We start from the raw sequence: 25,274 nt of genomic DNA on the forward strand, positions 1-25,274 counted from the left end.
TCGATACTTCTGCTGTCCTGTCTTCGTGCATACTTTAGGGTATCCTCGTAATAACCTCATATTATATATATTATTATTTTTTATAGTGCATTAATTTCGAAAAATATAACAAGTCATAGTAATAAAAACTGATGGGTGTATTGTATGCGAATTATTTATCTACGCTTGAGCTAGAAACGTTAATTCAGTTTTGTACAAAATAGTATTCGTACTTCGGTGAAATAATGAACAGCGTACACGCATGCGCATTGAATTATTAATACGTACTAATTAGTTCGTGAATAGATGTTCAACAACATGCATTATAATTGACTGTGATGAGCGAATTAATGATAGCATGAATAAATAAACAGAATCGTTGAGTCACCGTTATAATTTGCATAATAACTGAGAAGTCGGCACTGAATGAACCAACAAAGGACTTTATCGGTCATGCGTAGGTTGTAACGGGATTACCGAGGCAATCCATTTATAATTGGCATATGCAAGAGTTATCTATAGGTTGCTAACAATTCAGCTCAGATTGAGTATGTGATATTTGCATGATTAGGAGGAAAACTGAAATGATAATTTGACAATTAACGGGACGACGTTGCATTTAATCTGTTCACATCACATTACACATCAGTAAGTCTTTGAATATTTTATGAGGGTTCGAACAGCATAATACTGAGATGTCGTTGACCGGTCATTTGATGCTGGTAGGCATTTTCGGAGACTGAATTGAAATAAAGTTGTGCCGTGTTTACATTGAAAGAAAATAACCCAAATATTTGTTCAATGTATAGGTGCCATGACAGCCGTATAGTTACCAATTTTATTTTGGGAAACTGAAAAAAAAATCAGCAGTTTTAAAAACGATATACGTAAATAAGCTTTGCAAAAATATGAAGAGTTTTGGACTACTTTATTTGGTGCGTCAGAATACATATTTTATAATGTGTTATACTAATAATCCGAACAATATTATACAGATACCAAAATCAAGTTGATTTCATTTGAATGAATTACTTTCTTCTCATGGGTCATAAATATGTAAATGAGCTTATCGTTAATTACGACAACGTATTTTTGACAATACAGCTAATGGATTCTTTTGCTACAAATATAATTGAGCAAGCCTGATGAAATGAGCATAATACGTTAAATTATATGCTAATTAGGACACTCATGTATAACCCTTTCTCTGTTAACGCATCATTTCTGCGTTCCCCTAAATGCTCAGTGAATTCAATATGGATGTTGTAATATATATGGTCGAATTACAGATTAATACCGTGAATACTCGAAAATATAAACGATTATTGTTTATTTGTGTATTTGTGGGGAAAGCATTTCTAAGTATAACTAACCCGACAGCACTCAGAGCAGAGGAGTTTTCAACCTGTGCTATTACAACACTTCGCATCACAAACGTCTATGGTCGCCGGGAAATGTGTTCTAAGACCCTGTGACATTCTCTTCAATCATAAAATACAAGCGTGAAGGTGGTATACATTTTTCCTCTAGGAGATATACTGCATACATCGACTTTGTGACCTTGAAATTGAGATCTTAAAATGTAACTGAAATATTAGGAATCACATAAAAATTATGTGTGTCAAGTTTAAAGGAGCTAGCTCTCTTGTAGTTATATCCCGAACCAATCTGATTAAAATAAGATCTTGGTTGGCTTAATTTTTTTTGTATTTTTTTTTATATAATTACTATAATTATTATTCATTTTAATTATTTTTTGATGTTGCAGGATCTTATTTTAATCAGATTGATCCTGAGCAGGCATACACGGATATACTGTGACCTTCAACCCTTGACCTAAAATCTTTATTTCTAGGATCACGTAAGGATCGCGTGTTTTGAGTTTAAATGCAATTACTATCTTTCCCTTGATGATATATTGTAATTATACACACATTGTATATACACTATAAACACAAAATGTACCTAAATATTAAAGATCACAGAATACGTATGCCAAGTTACTGGCTATTCCCCTTTTACCTTTTACGAACACACATGAACACATTTTGCGACTTCGATATTTCATCCCGAACATATACCCCATGTGTGTAAAGTTTCAAGGCCCAGCTGTTGTCGTCTAACTTTCATTAAACTCATACTGAGACTGTGACCTTTGACCCCAAATGGTTACACGGGGAACATGTATGCCAAGGTTTTCAAGTTACATATACTAATATATATAAATGTTTGGTATGTAAACATCATGAATAAATCCCTGTTAATTAGCCCAACATCAACTTGACTATTCAAGTTGCAGTTTTAGGTACGTTAATATGAATGACGCTTTCCGAAACTAATTGAATTCATACAAAATTCGTCCATGCATGCAGTGTACCAGGAAATCGTCATGTTTTAAATATACATCATTGTAAAATGCAATGATCAACAGTTCTGCTGTCATTCAGAGCCGGAATAGACAATTCACCAAGTAAAGTGCGCCCATACGTCGGGGTAACTTTCCACGGAATTCTCCATTACATCACAATTTGCCGATTCGGAAGTTGTCCTTATATCAACAATCAACAGCGAGATGATCAATGTGCGAAGGGGAGGAAGCTAGCCTGCAGCAACTTGGGTCTGACAAGTGCGTTCAAACGGTCCGGAACATGACCCAGTTTCGTCCCAATTGTAATCCAAACCCTGTTCTATCCGTTTTAGTACTCATCTGCCAACCAGAATGGTTATGACAAAACAATAAAATATTGATGCAAATACGTTATGCTTTATACACTTTGTGAGTAACGGCTTTCATACTCCAGACGTAAGAAACTGCTAGTTAACAATCATAAATAGTAACATCTCAGATCTAGCGAATATTGCAAAATTCTATGATTTGTACTACTCTTACAGTAACCTTATATATATTTATACAAGTTCAATGTAGCTATGGATATTATAATATTATTTCAGCTACTTATATTCTGTATGCGGTAGGCATCCTGGCGCTGGTGGCGCTGTGCAAGACTCCGGTAAGTCGTCACGGTGCATGTCAGTGAATCCTTCTTGGGACTAACAACTGGGTTTCTTATACCAGGACGGGCCTTTAGATTTTTTGACCCCATTTAAATGTGGGTAGAGAATAGGACACAACTAGATCAAAAAGAAAAGAAAACTACGACAATGGTAGTACGCTACTCAAAAATACAAATACTATATACAGTGTCACATACCGTGACCCAGGTTTCATTGTGTTTAAAGCTAAATAAATAAGGATATTGACGTAAACAAAATCAACAATAGCATCATTTAGTCAGTTTTGGAACGTTTTTACTCCGAGTTATGGCTGAAAGGGTATAATTCTGCTGTCTTGATTTTCTTGAATACAAAATCTTAAAGTTTCAAAAATGTAAATATTTCAAAAATGACCAACGTACCTAAAAGGTCAAACGTGCAAGCCTTTTCCACCCAATGTCGGGCTTCAAAAATACCAAACGTGCCTTTCAAGCATGAACAATTTTCAAAAATATTAACGCTTCAAAAATGGCAAACGTGCCTAACATGCGAAACGTATTGTCGGGTTTTCAAGTTCAAAAATGACAAACGCACTGTGCCTAAAATGACAAACGTGTAAGACTTTCCATACCCAATGTCGGGTTTTTAAAATGCCAAACGTGCATTGCATGACAAATTTTACAAAAAGACTGAACGTACAATCCCTTGCCAGGAAGCCAAACGCCGGGTTTCAAGAATGCCAAACGTGCTTTTAAAAGATGTTGAATGTAAAAGATTAAAAAATTACAAACGTTAATTTAAAAACTGTAAACGTTTACAATATTTGACAGTTTCACAAATGTCAAATGGAAAAAAATTGTTATACATTTTAAATTTTTAACCACCATAAATGATTTTAGTTTTCAAACGAGAACTGCACCACAGAAATACACGTGTTAGATATTTACATGTTTGATTTCCGAATTGTCTAAGTGTCTGCTGTTGGCCAATCAACATAAGCACAATTTAATCAGTATTTGAAATTGCTTGAAATATATAGTGTGTGTGTTGCTGACAGGGTCTTATTTTTTTTTTAAATTCTGGATTCGAAAATTAAAAACAGTGCTTTATCATTGTGTTCTGTGAAAACTGTTTGCATGATATCTGGTCAATTGTCAAAGGTTGCGTCACCACACAGTAGATTGTTGGTCGCTACTAATTAATAGTACAACAGTATACATGATATACTATCCAAATATGAATAGTGCTGCATGCATTGCAATCGGATACGAGTTTACCAATAGAAACTGCTATAGTCAGAAATAGTTAACTCGCTTGAATTAATTATGTCGAGTGACGTGATACCTGCCCCCCCCCCCCCCGATGTTGTGTCATGGTCACATGCTACAAATTGCCAAGAACACAGTGTGGGAGTCACAGTGAACACAGTGAATTCTGCCAAGTATTATGAACACAGTGAACACCGTGAATTCTGCCATTATGGACATCACCGTGACCGGGAGTGTATGGGGCGATGAGAGTGCTCACCACACCGCGTCAAATGAGGATCTGATAGCGAATCACAGTGGCGAGGAAACTTGAAAGTGGGCATTTATGCTAATGATTTGTTAAATATGACGGACAGCTTGAAGTATTGAAATATTGGTTTTTGCAGTGTTTTTACTGAGCATGCCACTGGAATGCTGCTCGTGGCGAGGTGAGTGATTTAATTACCGACCATTAATTAATGATGAGTGCGAAAGTTTGTATCTCAGTATTTGGACTCAAAAAGACCGCAGCGAAGTGTCTCTACTGCATGATCATCATGATCAGCCCCATAGTGAATTTGTGTTCATCGAAGTACTTGTAGGATATGCGATCGATACATAATCGATACATCTACTCAGTCTACAGATCAGATCGGTAATTTATTGCGAGCGCAGTACAGTATATCAAACTGATATACCGGAAATTTCAAAATAACCAAGTCCAACAACTAAGAGAAGAATGCCAATAGACTCTAGCGCTAAAAACTATGTAGGCTACAAAGTGGCTACCGTATTCAAAAGGGAAAACTTACTCGTTGGTCAGTTCTGTCTTGATGGTGTAGAAGAATCCGAAATTTGTAACAAGTTCAAGAGCACAACATATGAATCAATACTGAATAGTGACAAGTATAATTTTAGTAGACAACTCGCTTACTCAAACAGTAACACACAAATGTGTACTATTTGCAACGTGTACACCACTCAGCGGACAGGAATATTATATATTTTATCGTCGTTTATATCTGTTACATTACTTCAGATGCCCAGTAGCGATATGTGAAAATATATGTGACCCAAATACCTGTGTAGTCACCTGGCGAATGCAAACATATACCGGTCATTCGGCGAAGGTGAGTCGTTTACCTTTCTCGCAGTCTGATAGATTGTGAAACACTGCGCATGCGCATTTCGCACTCATATGACGATGAGTAATCAGACAAAACCATGGAGAACTTATTTTTAGAATCATAACACAAGATTCTAGTGACGTCAATCGTGAAAGTTATTTATAGCACATGAGTAGGAAAATTCCAGACGGGTATGCACTTCATTTGATACGTTTTCGCGACACCGTGAAGTTCACGGTACATATTTACATAATGACTGGTACATCAAGGGTACCCATCACGTTCGACATTAATATTTTGGTTGAAATGTGTAGTTTGTTGGTGGGTTTGACGCTGGCAAAGGAGTTCCCTTCCGGACATTATCACATTACATCGGGGGTGTCTTCAGACGGACATAGTCTGACTGATTGGAGATGTGGCAACAATGTTTCCTGTTTCTGAAACATTCGAATTTCTGACCGAGTCCTCTGTCAATGATTAGACGTCAGGTATAAAAAGTATGTTGCAAGTTGTAGTAAATAAAGAAATCTCATACTTTGGATTGTATATCTCCCCCTCGGCACTGAGATGGTTTCGGCCAGTTCTTATCAAAGGACTGACGTCAACGTTGAGTCAACCAATTAGAAAGCTCGGTTTTATTTACCTCGTTATCTTTGATCAACATTCTAGTGAATGAAATTACGGAATCTTACTACTACTGGTCACTTCCCACAAAGACCGTGACTCAGAACGAGCCAGTCAAACCATTCGGCGGCGAATCCAAACCCCCTGAATTCGAAAACAGCCGCCTGGTTCCCACCACCACTCGCACAGCAACAGGTTATGAAAAATGGATCCCCTTACAGTGATGATGTTGATTCGCCGACTACAGACGACGCCGCTAACGGCAAAGGCAACGACGCCGACTACACGATCTCGCGGAACAGCCGCGTAGATGCGGAAGAAATCCAAAGTAAAAAATATCCACAACTAAGAGCTTTGCTAGAAGAAGACGAGACAAAAACAATGGTTGAAAGTGAGCAAATACTGCGGAATTTCTGCAAATTTCTGGAAAAAATACGGTGAGCCAGTGTTATACATATAAGATGGGAATTCCCTTTGCCATTTTGTACAACAATTTTGCAATTGATGTCGACTTGGACATGTACCTGTCAGTGTTTTGAGCTATTGTAAACACCAAAAGAAGGAAACACTGAGTTTATTGCATATAATTGGTCCACTCGCTGGGAATAATACTATTACGATGTGTTCTCGAGTACAACTGATACGTAGTAAGTGGTTGACTGTTTCATATCTCACAACCAACGCATGTATGAGTTAAGTAAATACATCATTAACCTCGAGCAAAGTTCACATCTTGTGTTTATGTTTGTATCCATGGTAACCGCGCCTACTGCTCTTATTGCATTCTAAATGTCTAGCATGTAACTGTGATGTGAGCAGTTGCCATGATATACGAAAATCCCTACACATTAAAAGTATGAATCGATAGCGCGGGTTGTTCCTCCGTCGGTCACGCGAACAAAAGGGACACAGTGCAATGATTAGTGGGCCTGTCACACATTATTGGGTTACTCGAACATACAATAGTCGAATTCTTGTTTGTTCTATTTTAATGTCATTCAAGTCTGTTTTGTAGCAATCACGAAGGTGGTCACGACCGGACAGTAACACAGAAAGCATGCCGAATGTAGACGCCGTGCATAGTAAGATCGCGTTACAACTTGAAATACACACTCCATGTTGTATAGTCCGTTTTAGCATGTTGCTAGTTAATTATACAATATGACTGTTTGTATTATGAAATAAGTAAATAAATAAGTACGTTATTTATTGTGTTTACACTGTTTTATTTGTATAACATAGAATCTTTGTTAGACATAAAACATTGCGAGCGGTCATTTTGGCGTGGTGAGTGGAATACCTTGTTGGCACCACGTAAAAAAAGTTATCATATGTCAGTGGTTCATTTTCCCCTCATACGTCGCAGACTGAGGTCAGTTGGTCACATTGTTCGATTTCAAATAGCACATACATAATTCTTGCGTAATTGTCCGCATCCGAAATATGATCGAAACAGGAAGAACAGTTTGCACAAACACAGTAGTTATTTGAAGACAAACTAACAACACCTTGATTTCGAGGAGGTCTGGAATAAAGAATGACGTATTTCTCTTGTTGACATATCAACATGGCGAATGATATATGACAAAAAAAACTCCGTACATGAGACGTTTCACCCTGTTTGTCAAAACTGACCTGGTAATTTCTATTCATGTATATATATCTAGGTCACTATAAGGCACCAAAGGTCATCACATTGACGTCATCACTGACGTCACATGCGAACAAAGGGTACCTGAGTCATGGCTTAAGTGTTGAGACCGCTGCTGCTGGTGTAACTTTTACGAAGTGTAAACCATACCTATAGAACGGCGTTGGTCAACAACCCTGTAAAAAGCAAATAGATAAACACCGAATGCTACAATTAAATGGAAGCACTGACAAACACTAATTAAGCTCGTATTATAAAAAGTATTACAATGGGATAAGACAGATAAATACCAATCTAAAGAAACAGTTCGCCACAAAATAGGGAAAAACTATAGACAATAAAAAACCGAAATATTCTGATAGCATGAATGAATTAGGAACCTATGTAAATTTTAAATATGACAGAAAAAGAAATTCGAAAATAAGCTTACCAAATTATTGCCTGATTACTAAGGCAACCATTGTTTAAACTGAAAAAAACAGGTAGGCACACAATACAAATCTCCTACTGCAAACATGATTTGTGAACTATGTGAAAAAGAGGGAATATAAAATGAATTATACTCCATTATAGCCTGTCCCATATGCAGAGAACACAGTAACTTATAGCTTGTCCCATATGCAGAGAACACAGTAACTTATAGCTTGTCCCATATGCAGAGAACACAGTAACTTATAGCTTGTCCCATATGCAGAGAACACAGTAACTTATAGCTTGTCCCATATGCAGAGAACACAGTAACTTATAGCTTGTCCCATATGCAGAGAACACAGTAACTTATAGCTTGTCCCATAGTATGCAGAGAACACAGTAACTTATATGAATAAATTTCAAAATACATCCCAGACTTGTATTAACCAAGACGAGATAAAGGAAAATTTATTCGAACACTGAACAAAAACGAAAACTGAAAAAGCTAAAGTTACGAAATATAATTTTCTAAGGGGCATCACAATCTAACCAACATATAGATAGTTTTCAGATGATTTCAACTGTGACTGGTTTGTCTAGTCTCCATGCATAGTTTCTCGTAAATACTCATTTATATCCCAACTAGTAAATAACAAGTACTACGTTCCGATGCCGATTTATTATGTTACTGTACTACGTGTTATTTAACGTATGGTGAATATTATATACTTAGTAGAGTTGAGCTTTGACTTCAATTATACCGCCACCGCAACTTATAACGCTTAAACACAATATTCCACGAAGAATCTTTTGTGCTTTTTTGGCTTCGTGAGCATACTGTAAAACAAGGTGAAATAGTTACCTGCCATTTTAGCGAATTTAACTCAAAGCATGAATTAACACAATTTTACTTTTGCTGAAGTGCCTACAATATACTTTATTTTAAATTAGCGAAACTACAGATTACCTGATTAGCTAAAATGACATGTTTTACAGTAGTCCAGACTTCTTCAAAATGTTTTAGAAAGTGCAGATCATGCATGTAGAAAACACATGTTTTGTCCATTTAGATTTTTCCTTTTCCCAACGTTTCAGGACTTTGAACCCAAGTCGTTTGCTCCGTGAACTCTTCCCTGATAAATATCCCCTTATTTGTGTTACATACACAACGCCCACAGTGGCAACAGTTACGTTATGTGTATTTATTTTGTTTAAATTCTGCGCAGATTATGTGAAATATATAATGATAATAAGCCATTATAATATCATAACGTTTTAGAATCCTGTGGTGACCTAGTCTAGTTATTCGGTGTTCCTTGACCACCTGATAGATTAGTAGGAACACGTGACATTCCAGTTCGCTGCAATATATTGTGAATTTACCGAATGAAGCTATGTTAGATCACGCTCACTATGGTGGAAAGGTTTTCAGTGGGAAACCAGTGTAAATAACACCTACGTTGAGCAATATTGTTGTCACCCGAAATTATAGCTTTTCGCTCTTTTTATTTGTTATTAGCGAGCTTTTCCAGTCTCACGTAGACCACTTATGTCGCCACAGGCGGCGCTCTCAATCGGTGCGCAACTTGCGGTAAACTTCCCAAAACATGCATTGTCTAAACTAAAATATGTACTACCGACTTCATCTTATACAGAATCTGAAATTGTACTCATTTTTTAATCTAAAATACCTGCCAAAACTTTTACGCTATAGGGAAATCGCAAAATAACATTTTCCATGGAAACAAATACATGTGTATCCGATTTGTATCTGTTTTTCTTTAATTTAATTGATCTTTTTACAAAATGTGCAGTGATTTAGCCTAATCCATCCAACCTTTAATTGAACTGGTATTATGACTACATATGAAAAAAAAAAAAATCGCTGACAAAATGAAAAAAGACATATTGAGCCTAGTCTTCCGCCTTTCCCAGAAAATGTGGGAAACGTGTATTCTCTAGACTATTACGAAAAAAATCTACGAAGAAAGCCACACAGTCAGGGTCGCTCAGGGGAAATGAACACCTACTAGAGTGGCAATAGTTTTGTCAGTGTTGGAGCATTTGCAAAAAAAGTATCTCACTATTTTCATACATGACATAGTGCTTCAACTTGTTGCATGATATTACTGTAAAATATGTCTTTTTAGCCAGTATGTTATAATTTTAGCTAATTTAGCTAATCTCTAATTTCGTTAATTAAAGATGTAGCTAATTCAAACGAAAGTCCATGTATGTCCTCACAATGAGGTTGTTGGCACTTTAATTTCGTGCATATTGGAGTCAAATTCGCTATAATAGCATGTTGCGATTTCAAAGTGTTTTACAGTATTTTATATTTTTTCCTAGACTGCATTGAGCCTGATACTAATGAGATTTGCTTAAACATTTAAATAATTATTTTAAGCCGTTTTTGTTGGTATATGCCCCTATACAATATGCACATATGTCAAAATAGTAAAACAAACGTAACCGTCTTTCAGGTAGTAAGCAAAAAACAAGATTGATATCTACAACTGCATTACTGAAATGATTGTCCACTGTTCGTACCAGGGTACGACTCTCACTCTTTCATATAGAGACGGCGATAATGACGTTATTTCCCATTCTATAAATAGTTCAGCACGTCATATTTTTCAGTCATGTGATTTAGATCCCCCCCCCCTTCAACCAATCACCAGACACGAGCTGTGACATGTGATAACCATTGGCCAATACGATCTGTCGTTACATCAAAGTGTTTTCGTTGTGTGCCTGTACTCTTACACTCTTCTGATTTCGTGTGATAATGTAAAGTCTCTGGACTAAAACAGCAGAATATATCTGGATCGCGGATTGTTTTACTGTTCCCAGAATCGTTAAATTATTGTTTCTTCATGTCTGCCTCAACGCTAGAATCGGGCATTGACCTCGACTTCGAACTACCGTCAGACATAGAGGTCCTTCTGAACTCGGATATTTCTGGAACCGACAACGTCGAGCTTGTTTCGGATCCCGATTCTACCCGGCCAAAGCAACCCACTTTTTACCAACTGATTAGCCGAAGTGTGGAAGACATCCCTAGGTAAATTCACATTCTTTGTAAGAGCAATGTTTGAGCGCGAGAACGCTGTTTTGCGATGCCATAACATCGACAAATGCGTATGCGTTTATGAGGGTTGTAGCTTTATCGCCCGTCCATATTTGGTTGTCGTTGTGTGGCTGGGACTCTCCCTATACATACGTTCTATCAGGACTCCGTTTGCTGTACACAATTCCCCGCACGTCTCTAGATCTTGCGTCATACTTTCAGTTTTCTAAAAGTGAAACAATGCGTCTATTTAACGTGTTTCCACGAAATTGTTCATCTCTGTGGGAGGGAAATTATCGTGTATGTTTGTCTGTGTGTATGTGTACGAATTAATTATTCAATCACGTCGTCTGACGCTACGTACGGCTGTTGTCGGCGTGCTCAGGTTAACAATAATACTGTGGTAGTTTATTTTTGAGCAACGAATATACCGGATCACCTATTTGCGCACTTACACACTGCTCGCTGGGGGTCGGGATTGCGGTTCCACCGAGATTTGAAGGAGCACACGCTTTTCGAAAGTTAAATTACATAAGTATTGATGTACATGATCGTGTGTATACTAGTAGTCATATACTAGTATAACATACACTGTTGCCGACTGTACTTGTTTTTATGCAAGTGACGAAGATTTGGAAAAATCGAATACTTTTCAGAGTATTGCGATATGAAACTATAAAATGATACTTCCCCTTTCGCGCGCTAGAATTACTGGAATCGTCTATGTGTCAAAGAACTATGATCCCCCACGAACCAATACATGTTAATGTGCAAAAAAAAAAAAACCTTGTAAAAGTCTAAGTCTGTTTGTCTGCAAAGTACTGGTCTCCTTATGGTGTCAACTGTTTTAGGGACAAGGTGGACTTTGACCAATATATTGTCACTGAGGGCAGACATGGCTTTTATTTCAAATACTTTCTAGAGAATTAATTTGTAAATCTCCTGCAAAAAACTGTTACACACAGACCAAAATAGTTGTTCAGTTTGTTCAAACTTCAGAACAGAGTTTATGAAAATTAGACACATGTATGTTTTTTAGGTTTGTCAGATCTTAAAGTGGGTGGTTCCCTAAGATAAAAATCTTGTGTAGTGTTGAACGCCGTTGTTAACGAAAAACAGTCCTGTATCCACATGCATTGGGTGTAAATCTATCCTCGCCTCTTGTGTAAGTTTGTTTTAGTTTCATAATGTTTTTTCTTTTTTTTTTTTGCTTAGTGGGTTGTAGGTACATTTGTATATCAATGGACTACAAAAAAATTTGCATTCCTTGTTTCCCTTCCACACCTTGAAACTAATGTATTAATTATTGACAATGAATTTATTCTTTTTTTTTTTATTGCAGTTCACCAAAGGAAGATAAACCCTCTCTTAATCCAATGACGTCAAGAACAAATTTGAAGCAGCAGCTTATGCGACAACAGCAACTGCAGCAGGAAGAGCGAGAACGCCAAGCTGTGTTGAAAGCGGCTGCAGAAACTAAATCACACACAAATGCAGTTGAAGTTCCATCAACACTTGCCACGATACCAGAAGTGCCGGCACAAGTCTTACATGTGAGTGCCTGTTTGACTGTTTGACTATTGGTATCTTCATTTTCAGTTTCCTTCCTGCAACTCGGCTTGCCACGTTTTCAAGGCAATGGGACCACATGGTTCCCCAGATAAACGTGTACTGATTTATTCATGTTGTTAATTTCCCCTGACAACTACGATGCAATTTATCCTCTGGTATTAGGTCACCCTAGCTGTTTAAAGAATAAAACTAAAAATACCATATTGTAAAGGACATTTCTTAATATTGTGAAGGTCATAAAGACTTTCAGGTTGGAGTCATCTGGGCAATGCCCTCTGTGACCTACATAGATTTCAAGCTGTGCTATGGCATATTTCATCATATACAGTATACCTTGTTATGTGCAATGACATTTGGTACATATTGGGCCTATTTAGTAGATAACCTTGTATTTATTTAATTGAAATGTATAACATTTAAATGTGATACTACTACCTGGTAGTTGCTTACTGCTAATGGCATAACATGGCGGAAATTAAAGTGCAAGCATTCCTACATTAAATATTTGCTTATCTAAATAAAGACAAGAATTTGCTTTGAAATCACTGCCCTATACGAGTGTACCTAAGCATTTGAAGAACATTCATTGATAGGTTCATTTTGCTATGTATACTCCATCTTCACCAGTCAAGTCATATCATAGCCATTTTATCATTTCCAACCCTACCATGCTTGAGGTATTTTACAAATTGTTGCATACTTGGCAGAATGGTAGTACAAATGTATAATTCGTGGCATTGATTCATTTCAGGTGAACACTCGGTTGGCGAATCCAACTCGTTTTCATGTTGAAGAAAAAAAGCGTCAACAGGTCAAAGAATTTTTATCCCAGTCACATACGGGATCGCCGCAACGACTGACAATACAGTCCTCCAGAATGACACCTCCAATATCTCCTTCTCATAACACCAAGCCACTGGGTAGTCCAGCATCAACAAATCTTAGCATGTCAGCACAGAGTACAGATGTAAGTATTTGTTTTAGAATTATTCAAACTGTACGATTTTAATTATTATTATTATGGTTTTATTTCAGACATAGTCCATATATAAAGAAAAAAGATACAAACAAATATGTAATAAGATAAAATTACAAACCATACAGATTTGAAAACTATACTAAACTCAGTAGACTACCTTTGTAGACTTCCATCTCACATCACTATTGAGCAAGGCACACACAAGCGTATTGTTTGATGTTTGTAATCGATCCATAAAAGCATAAATTAGCTTTCTATATAAACTGGTAAATGTGTTTGTACGGATATTTAATATGTTTACAAGCTGCCTAAGTTCAGTAATGTAGAAAGTGCAATGATATCTGATCTATTTATGAGATACAGTTATAGCTCAACATAATAGCAAATATTTTACACCCCACTCACTTCCATTGCAGTTGGATGAATTCTTGGAAGATGTGCTGAGTCTTGGATCAAGTCTGGGCGATGACATGCTAGTGAACACACTGGATCCAGCTGCACATCTGTCAGCAACAGTAAGTTACTCATCTTAATTCTGTGTTTATCATCTTGGATTTATGAGAATTTTTCTTTTGGACAAATGATAAGCATCGTTTCAACCTATTCTGGTCTCAATTTTTGCAGCTAGTTGTGTCTAATGAACGAGCCCGAGAAAAGATAGAGTTATATCCTGTCTTGGTGTGGCTGTGATCCTACAAAGACATTATTGAATGTTTCTTAGATTGTCCAATTTCACTGAGAAGTCTGAAAGTCATTGAAAGTAAAAAACACTGCTGTGGAGATACATAAAATGCAATTAAGTACTGTGGCCATTATGTTGTGAGATAGATTTAGAAAATACTGTGGGAAAAGTAGACCCAGTAATAAACTGTTTATAACATTTTTCAGCTGTTGTATAACTAGCTCAACCATTGTATCAATGGATGAAAATGTGATCACCTGTATAAAGAGTCAACCATTTGAAATCAGGGGTGTGGGGTGGTAGAGTGTGATCAGTGCATTTTCTTTTGCCATGTCTCATCTGTACATATTTTGGTTGAATATGTGAACATTTGTTCTTTGCAACACCGCGATGGCATTTCTTTCCCCTAGGGGTCTACCTTTCAAATTTTTTTTTTAAACAAATTTTTTTGTCACCCCCATGATTTAAAATGTTAGGCCCCTGATTGGAAATTTCAACCTGTGGCCATTGTTGTTTAGTTTGTCTTGTATTCAATACTGTAAGCCAGAGTTGATAAACTAGTTTTATTGCACGTCTTCATCTATTCCCATTATGTAGTTTTATTCACCTCTCTGTTCCAAATATTTTTCAGCTTCCCACCACCAATTTCTTAGACCTGACGCCAAGCAATGTTACACCCATTGCCGTAGCAACAACATCACAGTCCTGTCCTACAGATATGTCCTTATATGGGGATGAACTTGTTTTGACCGAGGAACAAGCCAAAGCTTTTGTCAAAGACAGACAAAAAAAAGATAACCACAATATGAGTAAGTATTTTAAAATAATTATGTTTGATTGTATATTTTATTTATTTTTACGTAAACATCATTTTAAAGCTGTTTTACCAACTTTCTTGAAACATTTGTGTACAATTTAGCTCAAGGTCAGATTATGTTTTGATTATTTCAGTCAATTCACGAGGCAGACATGTATGTTTTTGTGTATGACACGGCTTACGCCAGCATTTCACCAGCTGTCACTCTCAGTTTATTAGTTAGGTCACTCAACTAGCCAAGCAAAACAGTATTGATGCAACAGTAGTAATCTTGATGATTTGCCAAAATATAAATTGTTTTGCTTTCTGAGAATGATTAATATTTTGTGATTTATTACTTCTTGAAATAAGTTAGCAGGTTTTGATATTTTAATGTTTTTTTGTTTTTTTATTTCACAATGCCGACACAATGTCTTGTGTGATAGGATGATATGCCTGTGAATCCAATATATTAACGTTTTATTGTTTCCATTCTTCTTTAGTTGAGAGAAGGAGGCGTTTCAATATAAATGACAGAATAAAGGAACTGGGAACACTACTGCCAACAAATGGAGACCCGTACGTATTGCAATATTGCTATTTATTTGTGTAGATTACATATTTTACTGTATTCTTTAGATTGTAAATCTGGTAATTATGTATGAATGTAGAGATAAGCTGGAACTCAAAAATACTCTGGCAGTTAGACAGTTTAAGTTGCTTCAATGGAAAAGTACAAAATAATTATACAGCTTTTGTCTTTATCGTTGTACAATGGTCAGCTTCATTTCCACATCACTGCTCTGTATATGGGAAGATAAAAAAAAAAACATATATAGCTGTGCTGGGAAAAACCCTGACCTATTTATACATATTTTCTGTAGTGAAACTAGAATGAATCTGATGTTTTCAAATTCCCCTTAGTGAATGCTTCAACATACTTAGCCTGACTTGTCTCAACTATTAAATCTGCAAAAAAACATTTTTTAAGGAAAGCAAAAAATATCACTTTGTAAATCTGTAATCTTTAAAGTCATTTCTGTTAGTGTACTGCTATTGCTGCTTAGCGTGTTGAAGGATTGATTGATTTATACGTTATGCGTCTTATTTTAGGGATCAAAGAATAAACAAGGGAACTATTCTCAAATCATCTGTTGACTACATCCGAAGACTTCGGAAAGATGCATCAAAGATGAAGCAGGAGCAGGAGCGATCAAGGTCTTTAGAAAATATCAACCGCAAAATGCTGTTGAGAATACAGGTTTGTGAGCATTTTGAGAGTGCCATATGTTGTTGCTTTCTCAACCCAATACTTTTAGCCTTTTGGAGGTAATCCATAAATAAATAATTACATGTATTTTTTTTTTTTGCACAGGAATTGGAAATGCACTGCAGAGCACATGGTATTAACCCAACTCCATTAAGCAACGACACTTCAACGGCCAATATCACACAGGAATTTCTGAAACAACAACCGCCTTTAAATCTTGAAATTAACGAGGAACTGCCAGAGAGAGAGAGTACATCGTCGTCATCCTTCCTTGACTTGGGTTTGAACTCGACGTTGGATGATATGATGGATGACAGTATGTCGCCAATTTCTAACGATCCATTATTGTCAGCATCGTCCCCAATGGACAGCCAACTGAGCAGTATTGATGACGATCTTCTTATGTCGTAAAAATATGCGATTATTGAAGAATTGGCCGTTTCACTTTGCTATATGGACTTAAAAGGCTACCTTATTTAGAGGGACAAATTGATATTTTAAAGAATAAGAGACACAAAGTTATGATGCTGTTGAAGCTCTTTACCCCATGGTCTTCAGATATAAACATTGTAATATTCGATGTATGAAATGACATCCACAGTTTATCATGTGCACAATTTTATCTTTCAATATTATTATATTGGCAAAATAACCATGCTCTAACAGTGACCCAATCAGCCTGAGCAAAAGAGCTGTGTTACAAGTGAAGTTACTTGTACAAGTCTGGTATCGTTCAGTATTAAAATGAACATGCTTGTACTGGCTGTTGGCTGGCTGTGGATGATTGCTATTATAACCCTCGAAAACTTACACACCCACTGTGACTCTTGCGCACACGCTGCCATCACTTGTTAGCTACTACACATAATATAAAAAGAAGGCAAACAAGTGGTTTTAATATTAATGTATGATATTTTACATACATGCTGAAGACAAATATTGATGTCATGCATCATTCGGTAGTTTATCCTACGTATAATTTAACGTTTTGTTTGTTTTTATTTATAAATAAATAAATAAATAAATACAACAAATGTGCAGATTGTTGGATACTGTAAATATTTTATTTTTATTGCCTCTCATTTTTATTGTGTTTTTCAATTTCTCTTTGATGTTCATTGAAAAATGATTTTTCGGGAATGTAAAAATGAAAAATGTAATGATGTATATACTTGAATGAATTTTTATGAAAATTACATAACGTGTCAGCTGCATATTTATGATTGGATTGCTGTCATTGCACAGTTTTGATTCTGCTTTTGTCTTTCATGTACAGTATAATGTGTCTACAATTGAGCCGCATAAACAGCTGATCTGTAAACACCTCTGTAAACTGAACTATTTCACCCAGTATATTTGTTGTTTGCCACAAAAGCAGCAGTTAATGGGTGGCAGTCGCGCAGCGTCCTGTTCGGTATGGGACTCATAGCGACCGATACAACACGCAACACGTGTCAAATACATTGTTTATTTACATGAAATTCGAACACATGTGACAACCACCGCCCTTTAACCCTAAAATTGATTTGACCACATAAGGGTGGAGCCACCACCACTACAGTCACGGTTCAACATGTGCTCAGTGTATTTCCCACCTTATGTACACGTTACCCATTCGAACACAGCGTATTATGATGTATTGAGTTAAGTTTGATATTTGAAACTTTGAATTTATAATATATAAACCTAACTCACCTAAGTTTATTACATGCTACCAGTGGTGTGTGAAAATTAATTACAGTAGATGCTGTAAAAGCTACTTGCAAAAAACTGCTATCTGCATATTGGTATCCATTAGACTTTTCCCAAGGACACTTAGTGGAAAGGGAAAATACTCCTTCACACAACCATTTGAATGAGGGGAAAGTTACTTTGCCAAAACAAAATGTATTTAAGTACTGGTGTATACTGGGTACAATTAGTATTTGAATATTTCATGGTAGCCTACGTTTTATGTTGTGATAGAAAGTGAAAGAAAGATGTTGAACATTATGAGACATTGCTTCACTGTATAATTGACAATGACAACCAGCACTGCAATTTTTATGATGTTGCAAGAGAACTTTTAATGAATACTTTTTTTAGCGCCCGCTTTAATTTGTAACTGGTATATAGTTTTGGAGGTAATCCAATTGAAAATAAAGTCTTAAGTTTTTGATTGTGAAATCTTTACTAAAAGTATGTTAATTAAATTGATGAGAAATTGACAACAACATTACAGTATTTTCTCTATTGCGCACGTGGTCTTGTCAATGATTCAGTATATGCAATAAAATATGCAATCTGCTTCTGTTGAAGATAAGTTTGTAATAGAACAGTATTTTTTTAGAAATGAGAAAGCTAGAACTGATGGCCAGAGTTCCTATGTAAGCTTGTGAAACCTTGGGCTGTACTGAAAATTGCGTTATTTTCTCTGCAAACTGCAATTTGATGTATTCTTGATGTAATACATTATTCATGTTGAATTTTTTTCAGACAACTCTGTACTTGTACAATCATGTAATATATGATAATAGTATAATAACGAAATACAAGTGAATATTTTGAGGTAATTAGGGTTGATCATTTACATACGCTCAATGATGCGTTTTGTTTCTTTCTGAATGATGGTGAAACTGTTTGGGATACATCTAAGCATTAAATCTTTACAGTAGATCAAGAATCGTCTGATGTACTGAAAACTAAGGAATACTATATCTGCTCTAATATTGGTGCATGTTCTTAAAAATGTATATGCTTTTATGTGTACTTCTAATATCTTAGAGATGTGCTTTTAATAGGTATACTGTCTTAAACAAGCATTTGATGCAGAGATCATGATTGACCTTCTGTTAGAGAGAGGGAAAACGAATCATGCTTGCCATTTCTTGGATTTTTCACATGTGTGGCTTCAAGACGTTTAATTTTGAAACTTTTAAAAAAAAATCATCATTGTATGACTTGCACTTGTATTTGATTTCTGATGCCATTAGAGGAAAGAAACATTGAATATGAAAGTACTGTACCATAATTCTCACATGTGTAGCCTTTGCACATGGGATTTGTTAAATGCTGCGACTGTGACACTTTATAGTTGCCGTAAACTGCTTTAATCTGGGGTCAGATGGCACAAAGTTTTGCTAACTTTTGCAAAATTTGTCATCATGAAGTATTTAAAATCCTCAAATCAGGAAAATTCCCAGCAGCAGAAATGAAACAGTTTACAGGATATCACTTTGATTCTTCTGAAAAATGTGCTTATTAGACATGCGTAAACATGTAATTTACATGCGTAAACATGTAAATATCACTTTTAAAATAAGAGTTGATTATTTTTAACAAAAATTGACAGCGTGGCAGATCATCACATTTTGTATTGCATTCCTGATATACTTTCATGTTGGTTGTATTGATTTTAACTGCAAATATTATGTAGATACTGATGGTGTCGTGCCTTTTGTAATATATATATTGGTAATAAACAAGTTTTATTAATCTTTATTTGTGTATTTACATTCTGGTTTGATTGAGTGACTGGTTTCTGACGGAATGATTTTATTTTTTTATATTATTAAAATAATTCAGAATAATAGTTACTTGAAATTGGTGTGTCACAATTATTTTTATAATTATTTTACCTTTGAAGCGAGAGTCCAGCACAGCCTGCTTGCCAAGGCATTATGCAAATGTTGTAAATTATCTGTTTCCTTCACTTGGTTTTGATTGGTTGATCATTAAAACTCATGGTGGAAGGTGGGGGGGGGGGGGTGGCTACTGTACAAACATTATTCTAGCCCAAGTTTGAACATCTTTCACGATGATGCTGCTGTGAAAAAAAAATTTACTCTTCCTCATTTATGATGCTAGGAATTTTTTTTTGATTTTTTATTCAAATTCCGAGTTAACATCCCCACACCCTTCTTTCTAATGGTCAACCCCTAGCTAGATTTTTCTTTGAGGATGATGTAATGGTATTATTTTTTTTTGCATTCCTCAATTTGGAATATCAAATTGTGTTTTTGTGTTTTCTCCGTGCTGAATTACTAATTGCCTATCCTTTAATGCATTCATTTTAAACCATAGACAGTATAGTGTATGGTTAAAAACATTATTAATGGGACCCTGCATTTAGTAAATATATGTATATAACTGGATAAAGTGTCATTTGTTTTTACACAGAGATGTTATTGGGTGAGCTGTCATGTGGTGCACCTGGCTATAAAAAACTTGAAGCTCCCTTTTGATTGGCTAAGATGCATTATGAATAATTATAATTACTAAAAATACATGACTTTTTTGTCATCATCAATCTTAAAAACAAATTTAAGATCAATAAACAAAAATAGTACTGCTACGAGAGATAGTTGGTTTGTAAAATCGAATTCCATTATTTGGGAAGTTTTTTCCAGGGTCAGAGCAGCACAAGCAAGGTCATTCATTCATAGTTTGATTGAAAGTAGGGCAGTTGCGCATGCGCAAGCAAAGTATTCAACATGGCGGGTCTGTTGACTAGTTTGATGAACAAGTTGAAGGCTTGTGTCTGGTGGGTTTGGAGTTACCTGTGGTTCTTCTGGTTCTTACTTGTGATTTTTCTTCTTTACTTTTTAAGAGTCCCACTGAAAATGACTGAAAATGTAAATTTCTGTAAGTATTCACATTACGTTTGAAGTTTTATTTTTTTGCCAAGTTGTCGAAAGTTGCAAACTTCAAGAGCGGTATAATGATATCAACAGTTTAATTTGATATTTATGTCAACGTTCGTTAGCTAATATTTTTTGAAAATAACAGTATTAGTGGAGCTTATTCAATTAGACAGAACGCGTAAACAATTCATCGTTTTGTAAAATAATAATTATTTTTAAGTTTGTGTTTTTGCAACTGTAACAAACTGTCCCAGTCGCATCGATACGCACAACCATAACAGCTCTGTATTCGAATTCACGATTCTAATTTAACAAGAAGAACTTGAGGTCGGATAAGTGCTGAGCACAATTTGGTGAGAAGCATTTTGCAAGTTAGCAAAACGTTGTTCACCGAATCAGACAACGAGCAAATATTTCTTTTGAAACAGATTTAAGGGCTGACCATTTGAAATCGTGAGGGCAATATTTTCAAATACATGATATGTAGCCAGAAAGTTTTAGTTACGCTCTCATGTTTTAATTGTAACTGAATATGTGTACCCCTACCATGTTTTATGTGAAGAACAAAAAATATTATAGCTGTTGTCAGAATGAACTTTAGACAGTATATAGCCTCCAATTTGTCTACACAACCCCATTTAGTACAATGTGTTAGCCCTTATGTGTTTCATGAAGAAATTTTGCAACAGGAATTGCTTATGTAATCTGGCAAGCATGATGGTACCTAATTGTGATCACAAAAATTTAGACCACCATTCACCTACCCTAGATATATAGACTATATATCTATACTGTTAAATACTTCGCTAAAGGAATGATTCAGTAATTCACAATACACCATTGTCATTTATGAAAGCAACCAACAAAGTACACAATAATGCTGATGTAGTAGTAAAAGTGTCATTCAAATGTGAAATTACGTAACATTTATTAAACCTACTTGTTAAATCCCACTTAGCAATAAAACTTTGAGGTAGATGATGGGAACCTCCAAAAACCACACAACTAAAATGTTGTGAAAGCGGCTAGCTCTGGCAGCCTAGAATAAGTGATCCTATTTGTCATATGGTTTTTCTGATTGGCTAATGATCACCCACTTTAAAACTCTTACTGTGATTGGGCCAATGTATATGTCCTCATTAGCATAAAACATAGAAGTTGATAAACCAGCCTTCTTTGCTAGCTCTACCATAAATAATTGAACAAGACTCGTTCCCTTTTAATTGTAATTATTACATGTGATGTGTATAGTGGTAATCATGCTTCTATTCCTACAAACTCTTGCACATCTTGTATTTCGTGCAGGCATAAAATATTTTACTGTGGAAGATGATACAGTATTTATTTATTGCATCATAGATATATGAGTATGAAAAATCAGAAAACTGCCTTAGGAATTTGTTGTGTACCATGTCTGTCATTAAATTACATGTGCAGTGGTTGTTTATATAAACTTATCTCCAACATCTAACAAGTTTCCTCGTGATTGGGTAAATGATTTTGCTCATCTTTGATATCAATGGTGGTAATTCCAAAATGCCACTGCAGGCAGAAATGCTAACTAAGCTATACTTAACTCAAAAAGTCATCTGAAAATGACCTGTAGTGAACACGCTGAAAGCAATATGCCGTAAATGACTTTAATTTTGGAAATATCATTTTGTAGCTGTGAACTTTTTTGGGGGGGTCCTAAAAAGAATGGGATTGCAGCCACTGATTTTGTTCTCGACGAATGCCTTAAATAATAAAAAATTAAACATTAAATAATTTACAGTATTCAAAATATATTTTAATGTGTGGATGTTTGTTAGCAACTGTAACTAAAAGAAGAGCTTTTGTATTTCATAATTAATTGAAATAGACTTTGTGTAATTAATTTATAAGTAACTGAAATGCTGTAAAACCATTTATTTTCACTGTTTTGAATAATTAATTTACATTTACAGTAAACATGTATTTCATAATATGTATTAATTGAAATAGACATTGTGCATTTCATTTTAGTTCATTGCAATTAATAAGCAATTAAATATATCAGATTTGTGCTGTGTAAATCACCCCCCCCCCCCCTCATTTATGTCTCTATACATTTGTGTATGTACATTACAAGCAGGCTATCAGCTGGCAATGCCTTCTCATAAAATATTTAAAGAGTATAATTTTCATCAATAAATTCAACTTTATTTAGGTAGATTACTCTGCAAAATTTAAATTCATTATTTGTCTTTAACAGTATAATTTCATTTCATATAATTTCTAACCAATGCATATTAATACAATAAAAACAAAATTTTTTATCATGAGGAAATGCCGACATTTTTAGATTAAAATACCATCTGTTTGTACATTTTAGAACAAATTGAAATCTTTCATTCTTGCCTGCTGCATAAAATAGAAAACTGACGGCAATATTCCTGATATCTTGCAACCCCTGTCATGGTTATTTTATTTAGACTATAATGGGTGGAAATATCGGTTTAAAAAATGCTCCAAAAGATCACCCAGAAATATGACCCATTCTCCTAAACATTGCCCCAGGCGGGGTATCAAATAAATATGGCATATGGTGATTTTAAAAGCTAGCTACATGTTAAGTTACGTTATGAATATACTGTTAGTCAGTTAGTGGGTAAGTGGTATGTGGTACAAAAGTTTGTATGGATAGGACGCCCTCCCTAAACAAACACGTATAAACTAGGTTAATGAGATGGAAAAGATTCAACAAATATTCAGTATGCTGCCATGCACGGTGTTATGATTTAAATTAAAATTTTATTCAAAATAGAAAAATCTGGAGATGGCAAGACATTTTTCTCTTGTCTTTCATGAATATACAAAATGTAGCTTAATGAAATTTGATTATAAATTATGATTTTCATTGAGCTCGAAATCATTACTAATGTGTGATCATGGTATTGGCCACATGTTTACATACAGGTACATGTTACAGTACTACTACTCAAGCTATGATTTTCATTTTTATGAAGTCTTGTCTTTTAAATTATTCTGGGTGCCTTCTTTATTAGCACTGCTGTCATCATAGATGACAAGGCAGAGCTGTTTATATACAATCTATTTTCGACTTCTCCTTGAAAACTACAAGCTCAAATGCTTGGCACTTAATGTCCATGGGTTGACCTCCATGAGATTTGCAACAACAATTGTAATTGCTAAGACAACAACCAAATAAACAACAGACAACAGAGCTATTTCAACCATTAAGGCGCTGGTTGAATCAGTGTATAATGTCTATTATATCCTGGTATACATGGGTAGGGGTACTGATACTGACAACCAATATTATTGTAAGTCCTATTATCTTTTATTTCTACAAAAATATCATCCATGAAATATACAGTTGACCCTGTGGTTAATACAATACTGTAGTAATAATAAAAGTAATATTTTATTGCTTCTTTAGATAATATTCGATCATATTGTTAGCAATAAATATATGGGTAACAAAAACTAAAAAGTAATACATGTAAAAGTAAAGATATAACAAACCATTCTAAGATTCAAAAGGTTAGCAAATTTCACGTTATTGCTAACTATTTCAATAAGCCAGTTTGAAAATCAATGAAAGCATGCAAATGAGTATAGCGCCCCCAGTGTTTGAATCAAAATAAAATGTCAACACCAATAGAGTAAGCAGTAGTCTGTTACAGACAATGATTCTGCGAATATTACTTATGATGTCGCCATACTCTGTAGAAAACCGATGAATAAAATAGTGAAAACTGCATATAAAAATTTACAATAGGAAATGTATTTTCATTCTGGTTTATGGACACTGCTGCTAAAATAGGATTTTATACATATTATTTTACTGTTTTTCTTAGACAAACTAAGAGTGACCCAAAAAAGTCACATACTATTGACTAATAATAAAACGATTAATTTTAGACTGACAAAACATTGCTATATGTGCTAAAATATGCATGAAAAACTGACTAGTAGCATTTTAACTTAATTCACTGATATTCATCATGAACTGAATTACATGACAATTTTTTACATTTGATGACATCAACATCAGTTTCTGCAACTACCGGTACTTCAAATGTAAAACTGATAACTGAAATCTGCTAAATAAAATTCCTATGTTCTTGTAAAATTACAATATGAATCATTGTGTCGATGGAAAATCTGTAATTTTCACTATTGACAATGTGATATTTTGGCGATTTGGAAATGGCATTTCAAACCCAAGGTTGTAGCTGGATATTGTACATCCATTTTTTTTAAAA

The 25,274-nt window shown here is 35.2% G+C and overlaps 2 protein-coding genes across 4 annotated transcripts in view; both read left to right on the forward strand.

The window, feature by feature from the left end:
• Positions 1 to 6,368: 6,368 nt before the first annotated feature.
• Positions 6,369 to 25,274, forward strand: part of LOC100375765 (suppressor of tumorigenicity 7 protein homolog) — a 55,899-nt gene continuing 36,993 nt past the window's right edge. The window contains exon 1 of one of the 2 annotated variants that reach the window (XM_085496940.1): positions 6,369 to 6,408. Coding sequence is in view for 1 of the 2 variants with exons in the window: in XM_085496938.1 (XP_085353064.1) it covers positions 20,875 to 21,025 (151 nt within the window). In the remaining variant the exon portion in view is untranslated. Of the gene's footprint in view, positions 6,409 to 20,874; positions 21,026 to 25,274 lie in introns of those variants that run through there. The other variant, XM_085496938.1, reaches the window with a different exon arrangement.
• Positions 6,415 to 19,882, forward strand: LOC100313655 (microphthalmia-associated transcription factor). 2 transcript variants are annotated; one of them, XM_085496489.1, is made up of 8 exons: positions 6,415 to 6,618; positions 12,446 to 12,656; positions 13,427 to 13,642; positions 14,071 to 14,169; positions 14,968 to 15,145; positions 15,636 to 15,711; positions 16,246 to 16,393; positions 16,508 to 19,882. In XM_085496489.1, exons 2-8 carry the CDS (start codon positions 12,480 to 12,482, stop codon positions 16,811 to 16,813), a joined length of 1,200 nt encoding a protein of 399 aa, XP_085352615.1. In that variant the 5' UTR covers positions 6,415 to 6,618; positions 12,446 to 12,479; the 3' UTR covers positions 16,814 to 19,882. The 2 variants fall into 2 exon arrangements, with proteins under 2 accessions (XP_085352615.1, NP_001161587.1); NM_001168115.1 differs by lacking the exon at positions 6,415 to 6,618 and adding an exon at positions 10,768 to 11,097 and having other exon boundaries at positions 16,508 to 17,461.

The sequence above is a fragment of the Saccoglossus kowalevskii genome, chromosome 3 (assembly GCF_978046115.1).
Source record: "Saccoglossus kowalevskii chromosome 3, keSacKowa6.1, whole genome shotgun sequence".
Lineage (NCBI taxonomy): Eukaryota > Metazoa > Hemichordata > Enteropneusta > Harrimaniidae > Saccoglossus > Saccoglossus kowalevskii.

Coding starts and splice junctions, on each gene's coding strand:
- LOC100313655 (NM_001168115.1), top strand. CDS start 10,910: ATGTCTGCCTCAACGCTAGAATCGGGCATTGACCTCGACTTCGAACTA. Junction 12,657..13,426: donor TGCCGGCACAAGTCTTACAT/GTGAGTGCCTGT, acceptor GATTCATTTCAG/GTGAACACTCGGTTGGCGAA. Junction 13,643..14,070: donor TGTCAGCACAGAGTACAGAT/GTAAGTATTTGT, acceptor CTTCCATTGCAG/TTGGATGAATTCTTGGAAGA.